General features: G+C 37.9%; 1 protein-coding gene across 3 annotated transcripts in view; it reads right to left on the bottom strand.

Annotated features, from left to right (window-relative positions):
- Positions 1–376: 376 nt before the first annotated feature.
- Positions 377–14206, bottom strand: part of itprid2 (ITPR interacting domain containing 2) — a 145417-nt gene continuing 131587 nt past the window's right edge. For all 3 annotated transcript variants that reach the window (XM_067987672.1, XM_067987673.1, XM_067987674.1), the window contains 6 exons: positions 14008–14135; positions 10596–10746; positions 9218–9277; positions 8045–8521; positions 2907–3022; positions 377–1397 (listed from right to left, as the gene is read on the bottom strand). In XM_067987672.1, the coding sequence (XP_067843773.1) occupies positions 2912–3022; positions 8045–8521; positions 9218–9277; positions 10596–10746; positions 14008–14135 (927 nt within the window). In that variant the 3' untranslated portion in view covers positions 377–1397; positions 2907–2911. The remainder of the gene's footprint in view (positions 1398–2906; positions 3023–8044; positions 8522–9217; positions 9278–10595; positions 10747–14007; positions 14136–14206) is intronic.

Here is a 14206-nt window from a genome sequence, read left to right as displayed (position 1 = left end):
AAACACAGTAGACGGAGTACATCTTCATTTGAATCATATTCCCCTGCTGAGCCATACCCCTCCTCCAGAAACATGCAGTTTAAGTGTGGGCATAAGCCAGTTGGAACTCATGATGTATAGCCTATGCCTAGAATTGAGCAGTCTAGACGCCGTTCCAGAAGGGCCACAACTCCACAACATATCTCTGCAGAAGGTGCAAAAGGCAAGATAGGAGCACACCACTACCACCCACCCTTCCCTCCTTCTCCCCTTCCTAATCTCCTAATCCATTTCCTACTCACTTCTCTCCCTCTCTGCCCACCTCCCCCATTACCCACAGTATGAAAATCATAATGAATAGAATGGATTTTACAAAAACTCACATTCAAAAAGAGCCTTTTATATTTAAAATAAATATTTATTAGTGATTTCAATACATTCCACATGCATCCCAAGTTAAACTCTTGTACAATTTCCTTTAGCATACATTCCATATACAAGAATCATAGCACACTTTTAGTAAATATATGTATCATAATATATGTATCAAGTACAAATTAGAAAAAGCTTTAGGCACTTAAGTACTTTGGCATCCCAACCCTGGTTACTGCACCCTATTCAAAATTATCAACTAAGTTCAAAATTATCAAATGAATTAAATATTTAAGGCTTATAAAATACAGTGTAAGACTGCCCCTTTGTAGCACTCCGATAGAAGATGCCCTCCAATCATCTTTAAATTCTCATTTTTTAAAAAAGAAATCTAATCACAAGATTTTTTTTTCTCTTAAAATAAAATGTAGTCGACTGAATGTTTCAGATATTAAGAGTGATGTGATTACAAACAGTAGTAAAGGTACATTTGTCAATTCAAGTTTGCCATGTAAAACAGTTATTGCACAGGGAATACCTCATAGAGGTCAGTGCTTCAAGAAGGAAATGTTGAAAGTGTTTCCACACAAATGTTATAGCATATGTAACTGACTTAACCTTTAACTAAAAGTGGAATTTCAAGTTTTAACCTTACCACATACATATATTCGAGGTAAGTGTCTAACAGCAAGACACTAACAAATATTAGAACAAATTTAAGACTTTTATATGCTATACCTGACTATTACATTGGGTTAACCACTTTTAGCTAGGTGAAGCACTTAATCAAATACACAAAGTACAATTGAGGGTTTGTATATAAGGAAGTGTTGTGAAAGTTGACTAGATAAAGGCAACCCATCTCAGCAGCAATAGCGTCCCCTGAAGCACTGGATATCTAAGTCGAATGTGTTTGATAGGTAAGTTCCACCAGCATAAGCAGTCAGAAGCCACTATTCCACGTAACAAAAATTAATTGTGTTTGTCTGTGTTAAGACGACTCTTCTGAAACAAGGCCGCAACCAAGAAATTCATTCTTGACAATACTGAAAGAAAATTAAAACAAATTAAATTCAAACTGAAAATCAAATGAGGTATGATCCGACAGTCAATAAATAAAATTAGCTCTGCACCTTATTCAAGTAATACTGTTCATAACTATTTACAAATTTGGGTTTACCCCCCCATGCTTTCTTGGGTTCAGGGGCATTGATTACTCTCTTAAAATGGCCTGGGCATCTTACTTTTATGGGAGTTGACTCACACTGACCTACATCTACTTATTCAATAACTTAACCTCGGAAAATGACAATGTGATCTGGACCAGATACCGATGTTTCACACGTGTATTTCTTCAGTCTCTTAGAAGGCAGACCAAGTGAATACTTGAGACAAGACTTCAAATGAATCATTATGCTGCTTTATTTCCCACCAGGTAAACATACAAAACCAACAGTTATAATCGTATTAACTTACTTCCATCAATATAATTTGTACTTGCGTAATATAAAAATAATCAAAACACTATGTTACCCCCCCTTCAGTGGATTGTCTTGCATGACTTAAAGCGAATTCTCTAACTCCTCTCTCCTACATTCAATCTTTCGCACAGCTCTTTGCTCCCTGGCTGCCACTAGCTTGTTGCAGCTGGAAACAGTCAGGGAGCAAAGGGCTGTGAGGAAAATCCTGAATCCAGTGTCACCTTTTAGTCAAACCTCTTTAGTACCTCAAACACCAGCAACATGAAGTATCTTGTCATGATTTACATCAAATTATGTGGTTACAAACCAATGAAAATATCTCACTAAGCATCTATTCATAAAGTGAAATCCCTTTAAAATAAACCTGCAAGCGTTGGCATGCAGGTTGACTGGAATTGATCAAATGTTCTGAAGATACAGTATAAAAGCATTATAAAAATTGGTACTTCAATTGAATAGATCAGATTACAAACAAATGATTATTTTCCCATACATTTAGAACCTTCCTACAAGCATGTTGTTGTAGTATTTCAGCACAAATAAAACACCTTAGAACCAGTTTTCAATACTTCAACTTTACATACATTATCAGAAATACAGTGCTTATGGGAAGCCTTTTGCAACAGCCTTACCCCCAGACACAAATTATAAAGTATTGTGACCTGCCACTTTTGCCGTATCTCAGTTTTCCTGCATTTTTATTTTCACACATTAAAATCAGCCAGAAGGCATTGTTATTATTCAAGTCTACTGAATGGTTATTTAATCTCTTTGTGTTCCTTTTTAAATCAATACACAATAAGTTGTGGAAGACAGATGGCTGCTAGTGAAAGTGTTGACAGCCCAAAACAGAGAGAACACTTGGGTCTTAAAATATTGACAATCAAACCTAGGAAACTGAGGAATTTGGGGAATGAAAGAGAAACAGAAAGGAATCTTATAAAACTGCTTTCTATTTAGTTTTACAGAACTTCAAGTAATAGTGGAAGGCCAGACTTCAGAAACAAAAAAACATTAACCAGACTTTCTATCTCTCTATCAGCACGATGGCTTGAAGTAGCATTGGTTACTCACTGGAGTTATAAGAACTCTTCCCTTTGCCCAACAGCAGCTCTACCGGTCGGAGATATCGCAGCTAGAAGTCCATCCACAATTTCCCGCTTTATTTCTCCAACAATCGATTCTTTTATCTGACGGGCACAAAAAAAATTCCGTCTGTGTCATAGCATGCTCATCAAATTTGCAATAAGCTGTATGCATTTCTGAAATCCCTCTATTTTTCTCCACATACAAGGTATCACCAGACCTTGTGACTCCTGCATGGAAGCGTAGACAGGTGACTGCTCCCAAGACACTGGCAGTATTATTCTCCAGACAGCAGTTAGAAGGTAAGACAGTGGCCCAGCTAGGACAACCATTCTGCATAATCTTTGCTATAGCACTGGAATGAACAGCACTTAATTGAACACTACTTAGTTACAAAGACTTGTATCTTGGCTCAGCAAGAAAGGAGTTAGAAAATGCAGATACCCTACCAGCTCAATCTTAGACTCTTGCTTGTAGCACGAGAGCTCAAATAACAGTCACTGATATTAAAGAGCCTACAAGAAAACATTTGTGGCCAGAATACTAGTAAGGCATTTGCATGAAAAGGGAAGAGATCTGGGTACAATCACAATTAATTATCTAATCAGGCTGGTAGAAACCAACACAACGACAAAGATGAAAACAAATTAGAAAGCAGGCACTCTCAGAGGTAGAGAGGAACACAAAAAACTCCATTTAAAAAGAGATTTTTTTGTTGTTTTTAATAGTATCAAGTACCTCTTAGTAGTTTGTAAAACTTACTGCTTAATAGCCAATCAATGGTATTGATTAAACATTATTACTATAATTTTCATGTCCAAAAGGAATATTGTAGTATGATTTGCCAGGACTTGAAATTTCATAGGTGAAATTTGTCCTAATGAACTCGGAAAAACGTTCCATGTTCGTTTCGTTCTCATTCTGTAGCACTTTAAAAATATATATTACTCAAGCACAGTGAGAAAAAGCTGATGATCTAGAATGATCATAAAACCAAACTTCACTATCTGCACATTTAATTCATTAAAACTACTTATGGACACAAGGTCTTCTAGCAGAAAATCATGTCCACAGGAAATATAAATTCAATACTACATCTAAACAAATATATCAATTAGTAAAACTATTTAGCATAAAACACCTATGAACTAAAACTTAGTTGCCAACGTTGCTTTCTTTCCCATATATAAAAGCCCATGCCTTCCAACACTATTAAATTGAACTGCTTTATTCAAAGGTTACATAACTCTATAAACAATGAAACCAAATGTATAGTTCCAAGAGAAATAAAGCCTAGTTCAATTTTACTAAATATTTTGTATAATTTCTTCACAAATTTTTTTTTAAGATAATTAAAATATGGAAACATCACCTCCAAACTTCTGCCAGAGATTTATAATTATTACAGCAATTATTAAAAGTAAAAGTGTACAAGAAATGTAATCTCTTATGGGCAAACATTTTCTTCAATCAATGAATTTAATAGACAGCTGTTTTTTTTAAATGTTTGTGTGAGAGAATTTGGATGTATTCTAAGAACTGACTGTGCTGCATTTCTGCTATGTTGACTGTGCATTATTTTTTGGTAAATGCTGATAATATTATCGTTCACACATCCTGAAAGTTCTGACTTTAAGTCATCAAAAAAGTGAATTTGAAATTTCATATCCAACCTTTAGTATTTAAATACTAGGATCCAGTTGGAACCCCTGGGGAGTCGGGGGGAAGGAGGGGGTAGAAAAAGGATGAGGGGAAAAAAATGCTTTCTTTCTGCTTTTCTCAAATTCTTTCTTTTCTGTCCCCACAAAGACAACACTAGTACTGGTTATGAGATACAGAATGTGTGTCTCACTTTTTTTTAAATGAGTCAGGTAAGTTGCTGAAAGGCTCTAAACTACATTACTGCTGTATATTAAAAACATCCTAATTTTCTGAAGCTGTGAGAGTTTAAATGGTAATGAACCAAAAACCAATGATGGGCCAACAGTAAGAACATGTGCTACCAACAATCACTTCTGAATACCAGGACGGCAGTCTTCAGTTAATGAAGACTTTTCCTTATAGCAAATATAATGTTTCAATCAATGGATTTAAACATTGGAGTATGTTTCTAATATTAAATATTTAGGAATTCTTTGGTGAACAGCGTAGAAATAGCTAAAAGGTGAGGTTGGAAGATATCTGAGGGTGTTAACAGATTTGCCTTAGCATGTCAAGAAATGGTTGAGCAATAATTAGCAAAGAGAACACAGTTATTAACTCGTGCCATTTGGGGATATGATAAATATTCATAAATTGTGTTAGAAAAGTCTTTAATAATTCTGGCCCTGAGCATTGATTTATTATTAGTTCTTAGATAGGAGGATAACTGCTCTACATACTGCTACCCAGAATGAATTTTTACAGGCCTCCACAGAAGAACTCTGTAAAAGAAGATTAAAATGTCAAGTTAGTAAAAATGTAATCCAAGGCAAAAGGAATTACCTAGGGAAGTAATTAGCAGTAGTGGCATTTAGCCAAGTTACCTTCCATTTAAACTAAACACTGGATTTGGGATTTCCACTGGACAATGGTCCCACTTCAAGATCATCGACACACATTCTATTCAGTTCATTTACAACTTTTAAATTCAGCTCAACCATAAAAAGGAACACTAATACCTTTAAGTGTAAAACTGGCTCAATTTCAACCTTCAGCTGAACCCTGGCTAAGATGTTTAAGAACTATGAATCTTATTGAAGTTAAGTGTTAGCTTGGCTCAGCGGCTGCATTCTTGACTCCATATCAGAAGGTTGTAGATCCAAGTCCCATTCTAGTTCTTAAGCACATAGTTTCTTACTTGATACTCTTGCCACAGTGCTCTGTGGAAAATTAGACTGCTTCTGAATTTTTCTATCATCCCACTCCTCCCTCCCTGAACTAGTTGGGGCTGATAATTAACCAGCCAAACCAGTAAAGAACATATCTAATAAGCTGGTACATCTCCAGTACTAGTTTCTTGCCCAGAGGTAATGCCAATCAAACCATACTGCTTCTATATTTTGTTAAACTCAAGCTCAACGAACCATTACCCTAATATGTTGGGATAAGTCTCACAGCCTTGCATTTATTATATCCTTTACATATCCTGCCACTTCCATTCAAAACTGAGACAAAATTCCCTTATTGCCTCAGTTTCTTTTGTACTCTACCATAACAATTTAATAACACTATTTAAACATTTCTAGTCATGATGTGGAGATGCCGGTGATGGACTGGGGTTGACAATTGTAAACAATTTTACAACACCAAGTTATAGTCCAGCAATTTTATTTTAAATTCACAAGCTTTCGGAGGCTTCCTCCTTCGTCAGGTGACGAAGCTGTTTAACTCTTTCCCATTAGGTTGTTTCAGGCGTTTACTTCCACACCAGCTAGCTTCTCTGAACTCCACTTCAGCCTCCTTGGGCTTCCCAGAATGTGGATTTTGGCATCGTTCACCTGACGAAGGAGGAAGCCTCCGAAAGCTTCTGAATTTAAAATAAAATTGCTGGACTATAACTTGGTGTTGTAAAATTGTTTACAATAAACATTTCTACTTTTCTTTTTCCCCAAATGCAAGAAGGTTGGGATAAATGATATCAGTAACAACTCATTCTCATTTAATGCAATCTGCCTTCAAAATGTTCAATTAGTCATCTATTCTTATCCAGTACATCAAGGTTATTATATATCTATATATTAAAATTGGTATGTCCTGTCATCGCTCTATTAAAAAATCCTATGTCAACAGTCCCAATGGGATTTTCAATGTTAATTATGCCTTTGCCTGGTGACACCAGCCCTGCGTCACATTTTGCATAGGATTTTTCTTAATCTGACATTGCCGACGTTAGAATACTTTTAAAAATTGTTTTATGTGCCTTCAATCCCACATTCAGGACAATGGGTGAAACTGGGAGCACGAGATTGTTCACATCGGCTCCGAATCACCACCATCTTTGATTTCAAATATCGGGTTAGTATGAAGGTGAGTGCACTTTTTTAAAAAAGCTGTTTAACTCTTTCCCATTAGGTTGTTTCAGGCATTTACTTCCACACCAGCTTGCTTCTCTGAACTCCACTTCAGCCTCCTTGGGCTTCCCAGAATGTGGATTTTGGCCACGTCAGGAGCTTGGGCCTCTTCAATTCATCTTTTGTGCCACCGGCAAACTCATATTTATATCTTACCCATTTAGGCAGTAGGCCCCTCCCTCCTCTGTCCTTGGCCATGCAGCTGCCTTGGACACTAATTTGCACACCCTCCTCATCCTTTAATAGCCCAGCCACTTTCTAGACACTCACCTGCCTGATTCAATGACCCCACCACAAAGGTGCCAACTTCAGATTCAGCCATATTTGCCAGCTCTTTTTTGTTGATGCGCCCGGCATCGACTCCCTCTTTACCCCCTCCCCCCCGCCCGGATGAAATATGGGCCCTATTAGATGGAAAGCAACAGATCCATCTTCCTTTAATCCTAGAGACTGCAAGTTTACTTGCAAGATGAAACCCCAGCCCAGCAATTGGGAGGCTCGTACACTGTAAACCCAACCCTCACCTCACTGAGGTTATTTGCTACCTTCCACTCCCATGTCGGTTCCCTGCCCTTGCTTCTCTTCCCCACTTCCCACATCCTCCTCCTCCCCTCCCCCTCGAGCCCTGCTTGACTTGAATACTGCACTTGGTCTTGACTCTATGTGTGTAACACCATGGGCGATCAATAATATCAGCACAATATATGTTACAGATTAGTTATTAAATTATATTGTTTGACTGAAATGCTAAGCACAATTGGCTAAATATATCAGTTCTGAGTTTTCACTGTTGCTTGTTAATTATAGTCAGCAGATAACAGTGTTCAGTGGCATCACCTATGCTCTGCACAGAATCAGTGAAACTGTTTTCAGTTTGGAAATGCATACTGTTTCAGGGTACAGTTAAAATGCACTAACTGAAGTTTTGAGGCTGCAAGGTAAACTACTGTCCCTGGGGTTACAAAAGTGACCACTGGTTTACAAAAAGGGGCACCTCTCCAAACCTCAGGTAACCATTTAATGCTACAGCTCTCAACTAGCCCAGCAGGTGTCTTGAACATATAAATCACTAACCTCTTGTAGAACATTTTGGAATTCTTGATGGTCTATATTATTGCTTCTTGCTCCCTTCGAGACAGGGGCTGCTGTAGCAGCAGTTGGTTCAGACTTTGGGCTTACTGCTTTTAGGTCCACTATTTCTGATGAAAATCGGTCTTCTGTAAACTGGTCTCCCTGGTTAAATCGTGCAGGCGGTGAGGGAGTCAGCATAACTGAGGAACGATACACTTGTCTACTTTGTGGTGATGAGGTAGCTAGGTTTACTGATTTCCCAGACTGTGCAGTAGTGCTTGGTACATCTTGATGACTGTGACCCAAAGAGCTTGGAGCTGAATACCTAGGCATCCGGCCTGGGCTAGAACAGCGTGAAGTTGATTCTAAGTTAGTATAGGGTGTACAGTAGGATTGTGAGTACTCATATTCATTTCCTGAAGGTTCAGAGAACCCTAGTTCAGATCGAAGGTATGACTGCTCCCTCAAAAGCTCAGTCACCTGGAATTTAAACAAAAATTAAAATAGTTAAACCAGTAACAGCATGTTGTGCTGAAAATAATTTATTAGTGAAATGTTCTTCCTCCCAACAGGAGAGCAAGCCTACTTGATGCACAATTTTATTTTTATTCCATTACATCTGTTTCATTTACTACCAGGTAATGGGATGCATCATTTAATATAGATAAATGGAAAAGAAATATGAATTGCTTAAAATCTCTAAAATGAGATATGCTCAAAGTCTACTGGCTGGGAGATATGCTTCCAGTGCATTCGTTGCCCTAAAATGCCAGTAGTTATAGCTACATCTTTAACTCATTACTTTACAACAAGTTAACTGAAGCTTTCAACTGTTAAAAACTAGTGGAAGTAGAAAGACACTGGGAATCTATAAATGACATCGTTTGCTAGAGTCTAAGTAAACTTGCAGTCTCTAGGATTAATGGAAAATTGTAACTTCAGTGATATAGGCAATAAAGTACATTGATCGAGTGCAGAATGTGCAAGCTAGAGTGTTGATCACAGGATGTTATAAATTCACAAATGTAGTAAGAAGCCAATCACATTGGATACATACACTTCATCTAGGTTAATCTTTAGTATATATAAATGATATGAGGGTTTCCGCTTCATCTAATTGTGTGCTTCAGTGCAGTTTATATTTATCGCCATTCAGGGGGAGTCCAACTTACTTACCGGTTCCATTACATTAAGAGAGGAGGAAGACATGGTATCTGCGTTATTAATGTAGGTCTCCTGTAATACAGAAGTACCAGAAAATGAGCACTTTAAAATACGTAGAATGCAAATGCCATTTAGCAAAATATACCACCCTTTCTAGTTCTGCCAAATTCTAAAGTAAAAAAATAATTACTAGCTTGGGGAGAAAATCATGGGATGCCAAGCAACAGCCACATCCCCCTTCTTTTTAACCAAGTTCCATTTTCCACTACATTTCATTTATAGCTAGGGTACTGCCCATTTATTATTTCCCCGATACCGATAGCTCTTGGGAATAGCGTGCAGGATGAACAGTGCAAGTCACGAGTGAAGAAAAGGAAGCATACTCCTGAGAGTGAGCGAATGCTCCAGAGGGAGAGAGAAGAGAAACTCAATGAGACAAAGGAGGGGAGGGAGAGAGAGAAACAAGGAAATAAACTGAAGAGGTGTGGGAAGGTAAGAGAGAGAATTCAGACACAAATGAGAGGAAGAAATAGAAAGGGAAAATTTGTGTTATTAAATGTTCTCATCCTCCCCTTGCCATATTCATGTAAATAGAGGATTCAAACCCTATTAGTCTTGGTTGCACAAATGGTTTGAATCCATGATTTGCCATTAAGGGAATTTTTTTTTAAATGAATAAAATGAAATATGCTACATAGCTTACTAAACTTGCTAATATTTTAATCTTAAAACTCTTCCCCCCTCCCAATATTTAATCGGTTACAAAGCAGAAAACAGCTAATCAGGAAAATGAAAAACCACAGAAATGTAACCAATCAGGAAGCCAGAACACAGATATTACAATTACAAAAGCTAAATATAGGCACAAAAAAAAGCTATAATAATTACCCTTTAGTGGTGTTAGCCTGCTACACTGGCTATGGTAGCCCTTTGACAAAACTAAACATGAGAAAGCTCTGTAGCATTACACCAGTTCAGTTCAGTTAAAGTTTGAAATGCTTAGGATATATAAGAGCAGGGCTGTGTAATGCTGGGCTTTAGCAGGGCCAGTCTTACTCATTCAATTTCCAATTTGAGCTGCATGGAGTGTGAAAGTGCCAAGTAGAGGCAGTGGCATCTCCCAGCAGAATAAAATCAGAGGGGAGAGTGGTATCTGGATAACTCTTTGATTACAAGGGCCTATGGTAGTGGCCTGAAAATGCCCCCTCAGCTGCAAAGCTGCCAGGCCAGGCCAGGTGGAGGAGGAAACACAAAAAATTACAGGAAGAAAAAGAAAATTAACCAAAAATATCCCCCAAAAATGGGTGTGTATATATACACACAAATTCTTTGTGCCTTACTGTGCAGTCATTTGGAGGAGGATCAATAGAATTAAGCTCATTTAACTCACAGCACGAGATTGAGGTCTGAACATGGGATACAGGTTTGGAGCATTGAGCTGCTCCTCCAGAGTGAATGATCGCTCCTCCAGCTGCAGTTCCAACTCTTGCAGCTCCATACACACACAGTTCCGAAGGTTTTGCAGTTGGTCAGCCTCTTGCCTGCAAACAAGAACAAATTCTGGATCTGCCTTTTCCACTTTGAATTCTCTTCACACACACTAAACTACATTACAAGGATTCAGCACATGAGATACGCAGTAATTTCAAATGCAGACTTACAGCTACTTACAAGGCAATGCCCATATTGTCATTCTATTATGAGCTTACGAATGAGCGATTAATCACAGTTTGGGCTTAGACATAATTCTGGATATGAAGCCAGACCCAAAGAAGCATTAAAATCCAAAGTATCAGTTTGGCATCTTGAATGAACTCAGAATTTACACAATTTCTAAAAGAAATGAACAGCTCATAAACCATCAGCTTTGAATACAAGACTTCACATAATGCCTTGTAATAGATTAATAACTTCTTTTTTAAAAAATGAACAAAATATTCAATTTGAACTTTGAAATGCAAGGTTTTTGTAATGATTTGAGATTTACTTATTCAGCAGTTATCAGGTTATCTGAACGTATCACCTCTCACTCTTCTATTGGTTAACAGCAGGAATGAGAGATGGGGGCAGGTAGGAATTTCCTTGTCCTAGGCAGAAGGACACATTTGCATATGCACTCTGCTCCTATTGAAGTCAGTGGAACACAAAGTAACAACAACAGAATTATACAAGAATAATTCTGCCTAAAATAATTGTTTTAAGACTCAACTAAATTAATGCTGATCATACAGAATAAATATAGTTAGAATTAATAACTGTAGACTAAACAAATCTATTGGAAGTGGAATAAGGAAGAAAACAAGTTCTGAAAATCCTGCAGGCAGAAAGGCGAGGAGCTACTGGGACGAGTGCAGAAACATTCAGAAACCTGTCTAATGGGTGGTAAGAGAGGCAAAGATCTGAAAATAAAAATAACTGAAGGTGCAAATCATAACAGAAATTTATTTCAGTACAACAATAGGACAGTCAGAGAAGAGATGAGAGCTCTAAAAGATGCTAACAAGGTTGAAATGTAAGGAATCTTACAACACCAGGTTATATAGTCCAACAATTTTATTTTAAAATCACAAGCTTTCGGAGATTATCTCCTTCGTCAGGTGAGTGAGTGAATGAGAGGTTCTCAAATCGCATATCTTATATTAGGCTGGGACACCATCACACCAATCAAAGGTGTCGTTGGTGTTCAGACAGGTTGGCCACGGAAAACAGTAGGACCCAGTATACTGAATACACAATGGGTCAAATTACACAGACAGAGAGAAAGAGACCCGAAAGGCGGAAAGAGAGAGAATGTCCAGTTGTATTAAAAACAGATAACTTTTTTTTTCCTGCTTGGTGGGGTTACGTGTAGGGTGACATGAACCCAAGATCCCGGTTGAGGCCGTCCTCATGGGTGCAGAACTTAGATCACCGGCATCTCCACATCAAGGTTGAAATGGAGGAAGTGCATAAAATAGTTAATAAGTATATGATTGCATCCTCCAGGTACTCACTAGGCAAGACTTGAATAACATGCCCTCCATAATAACTTAGTAAATAGCCAACATGGATTTAGAAGGCGGGAGATTCTGCCTGATTACCCCACTTGACTTTTTTGTTTAATGACATCAGAAATGTACTGTAGAAAGCCCACAGTGTGGTATACCAAAAAGCTTTTGACAAAGTTCTGAAAGAAGGATGGCTTAAATTAATGGCGATTCAGAGTAAAACCTGGAAATGGGTAAGACATTTTCTCAAGGATGGGAACCATTGGGTACTTGTTAGAGGACATATGTGGAACTAGGGAGAAGTGTTGATGGAGTGCCTGGAAATTAGTGCTGGGGCACCTGCTGCTTTTAATTTACATTTAAACTTGGATCCAGAAGCTCAATGCAAACCAGTCAAATTCACAGATCGTACTGAAATAGGAGGGGCTGTTGAAGCTGATTAGGCAGCCACGTCAAGAATTAAACAGAATATTAAGTGGCTGTGACAGCAGCAGATGCAATTTAATACAGACAGATGTAAGGCACTCCATGTAGGAATGAAATATAAATAGCATATAGAAAAAGAAAGAAAAACTTGCATTTATATTCCGTCTTTCACATCCTCAGGATGGCCCAAAATGCTCACAGCCAATGAGATATTTTCAAAGTAAGTTATGTAGGAAAATGACTCAGAGGCAAAAGTGCTGGCGCTGGGACAAGGCTGAAACTATCCATCGATCACATCTGACACAGTAGCTAAGGATGAAGTTAAAAGACATCTAGGGGTCCTAGTAGACTTGGGCCCAACTAGGGCCACGCAGCAACCAATAAAGGAAATAAAATGCTGAACTATATAGCCAACAGTGAAGTACAAGTTGGAAGAAGTCTTGCTTAAACTGAAAGTGCTCTGGTCAAACAATACCCTTGAATTTTGTAACAAAAGCAGAAAATGCTGAAAACACTCAGCAGGTCAGGCAGCATCTCAGAAGAGAACAGACAAGTTAACATTTTGGGTGCACACCCATCTTCAAAACTGAAATCACGTCAAGGAGAGGAACAGAACTTCTTAAAGGTTGGCATTCCTGGAGGAGAAGTGCAGTGAGTTAAATAAGATAAACAAAAACCAAAAAAACTATTTGAAGTTCGTGTCCAGCCTGGTCACCAAAACATAAGGGAGATAGTCAAGGGCTGGAGGAGATGCTGATAAGAGAGCCGGTTCGCAGCAGTCATGATAAAAGATTAGGTTAAACTACAGCTTTTTATCTCAAAACCAGGCAACTGAGAGATTACCTTATACAGGTTTATAAGATATTAAAATAGTATAGAGAAGGGCACATTCTAAAAAAACAAACCAACAATGGAATCTGAGGACTTGAAGCAGACTGTGCAAGACCTCACTGCACTCAGTCTTTACACCCATGATCTACCCTACACCCCAACATTACATTTTAGTCAATAAATGATTATTCGTTACTCATGGAATAAATGTTGTATTCCAAAGATCCACATCGACTATATCACATACAACAGACTTGAAATCTGGTCAACTTTCAATCACAGTCTATCTTGCTCAACAGCAATGAAATGTAACTAGCCGTTTTTTTATAAAAATAAACTTTGTTCAGAAAATACTAGTGAATATAAGAAGTTCTTTCGTTTCATCTGTTCCCCTCAACTCTATCTTACAATTCTTGGCATTCAAAATGCACACAACAATCAGTTTTGCAGAGAGACTACTTGGATCTTTAAAAAATAATTGAGGAAATGTAGTATTCCAAAGGTGAAAGTGAACAAGCGTCTTTACTGAAAATGAATGCCAAGGCGGTTAAATCTCACCTCTCTTCATCAGTCAAGTGCTGGTACACCAGCGTTTGTTGCCTCAGCATAACAAGTTCCAAGTCCATCATCTGTGTTCTAAAAAAGTTCAGGTTCCTTCTCATTATCTGCAACTCTTGATATGTGGTCTGAAAAATGTTTTAAAAAATTATTAATACCCTCTCTCACAGAAGGTGACAAACAAATTGAATTGTGTCAA

This window comes from Heptranchias perlo, chromosome 7 (genome assembly GCF_035084215.1).
Source record: "Heptranchias perlo isolate sHepPer1 chromosome 7, sHepPer1.hap1, whole genome shotgun sequence".
Taxonomy (NCBI): Eukaryota; Metazoa; Chordata; class Chondrichthyes; order Hexanchiformes; family Hexanchidae; genus Heptranchias; species Heptranchias perlo.
The sequence above is the reverse complement of the archived record's forward strand: the minus strand, read 5'-3'. Positions and strand labels throughout refer to the sequence as shown.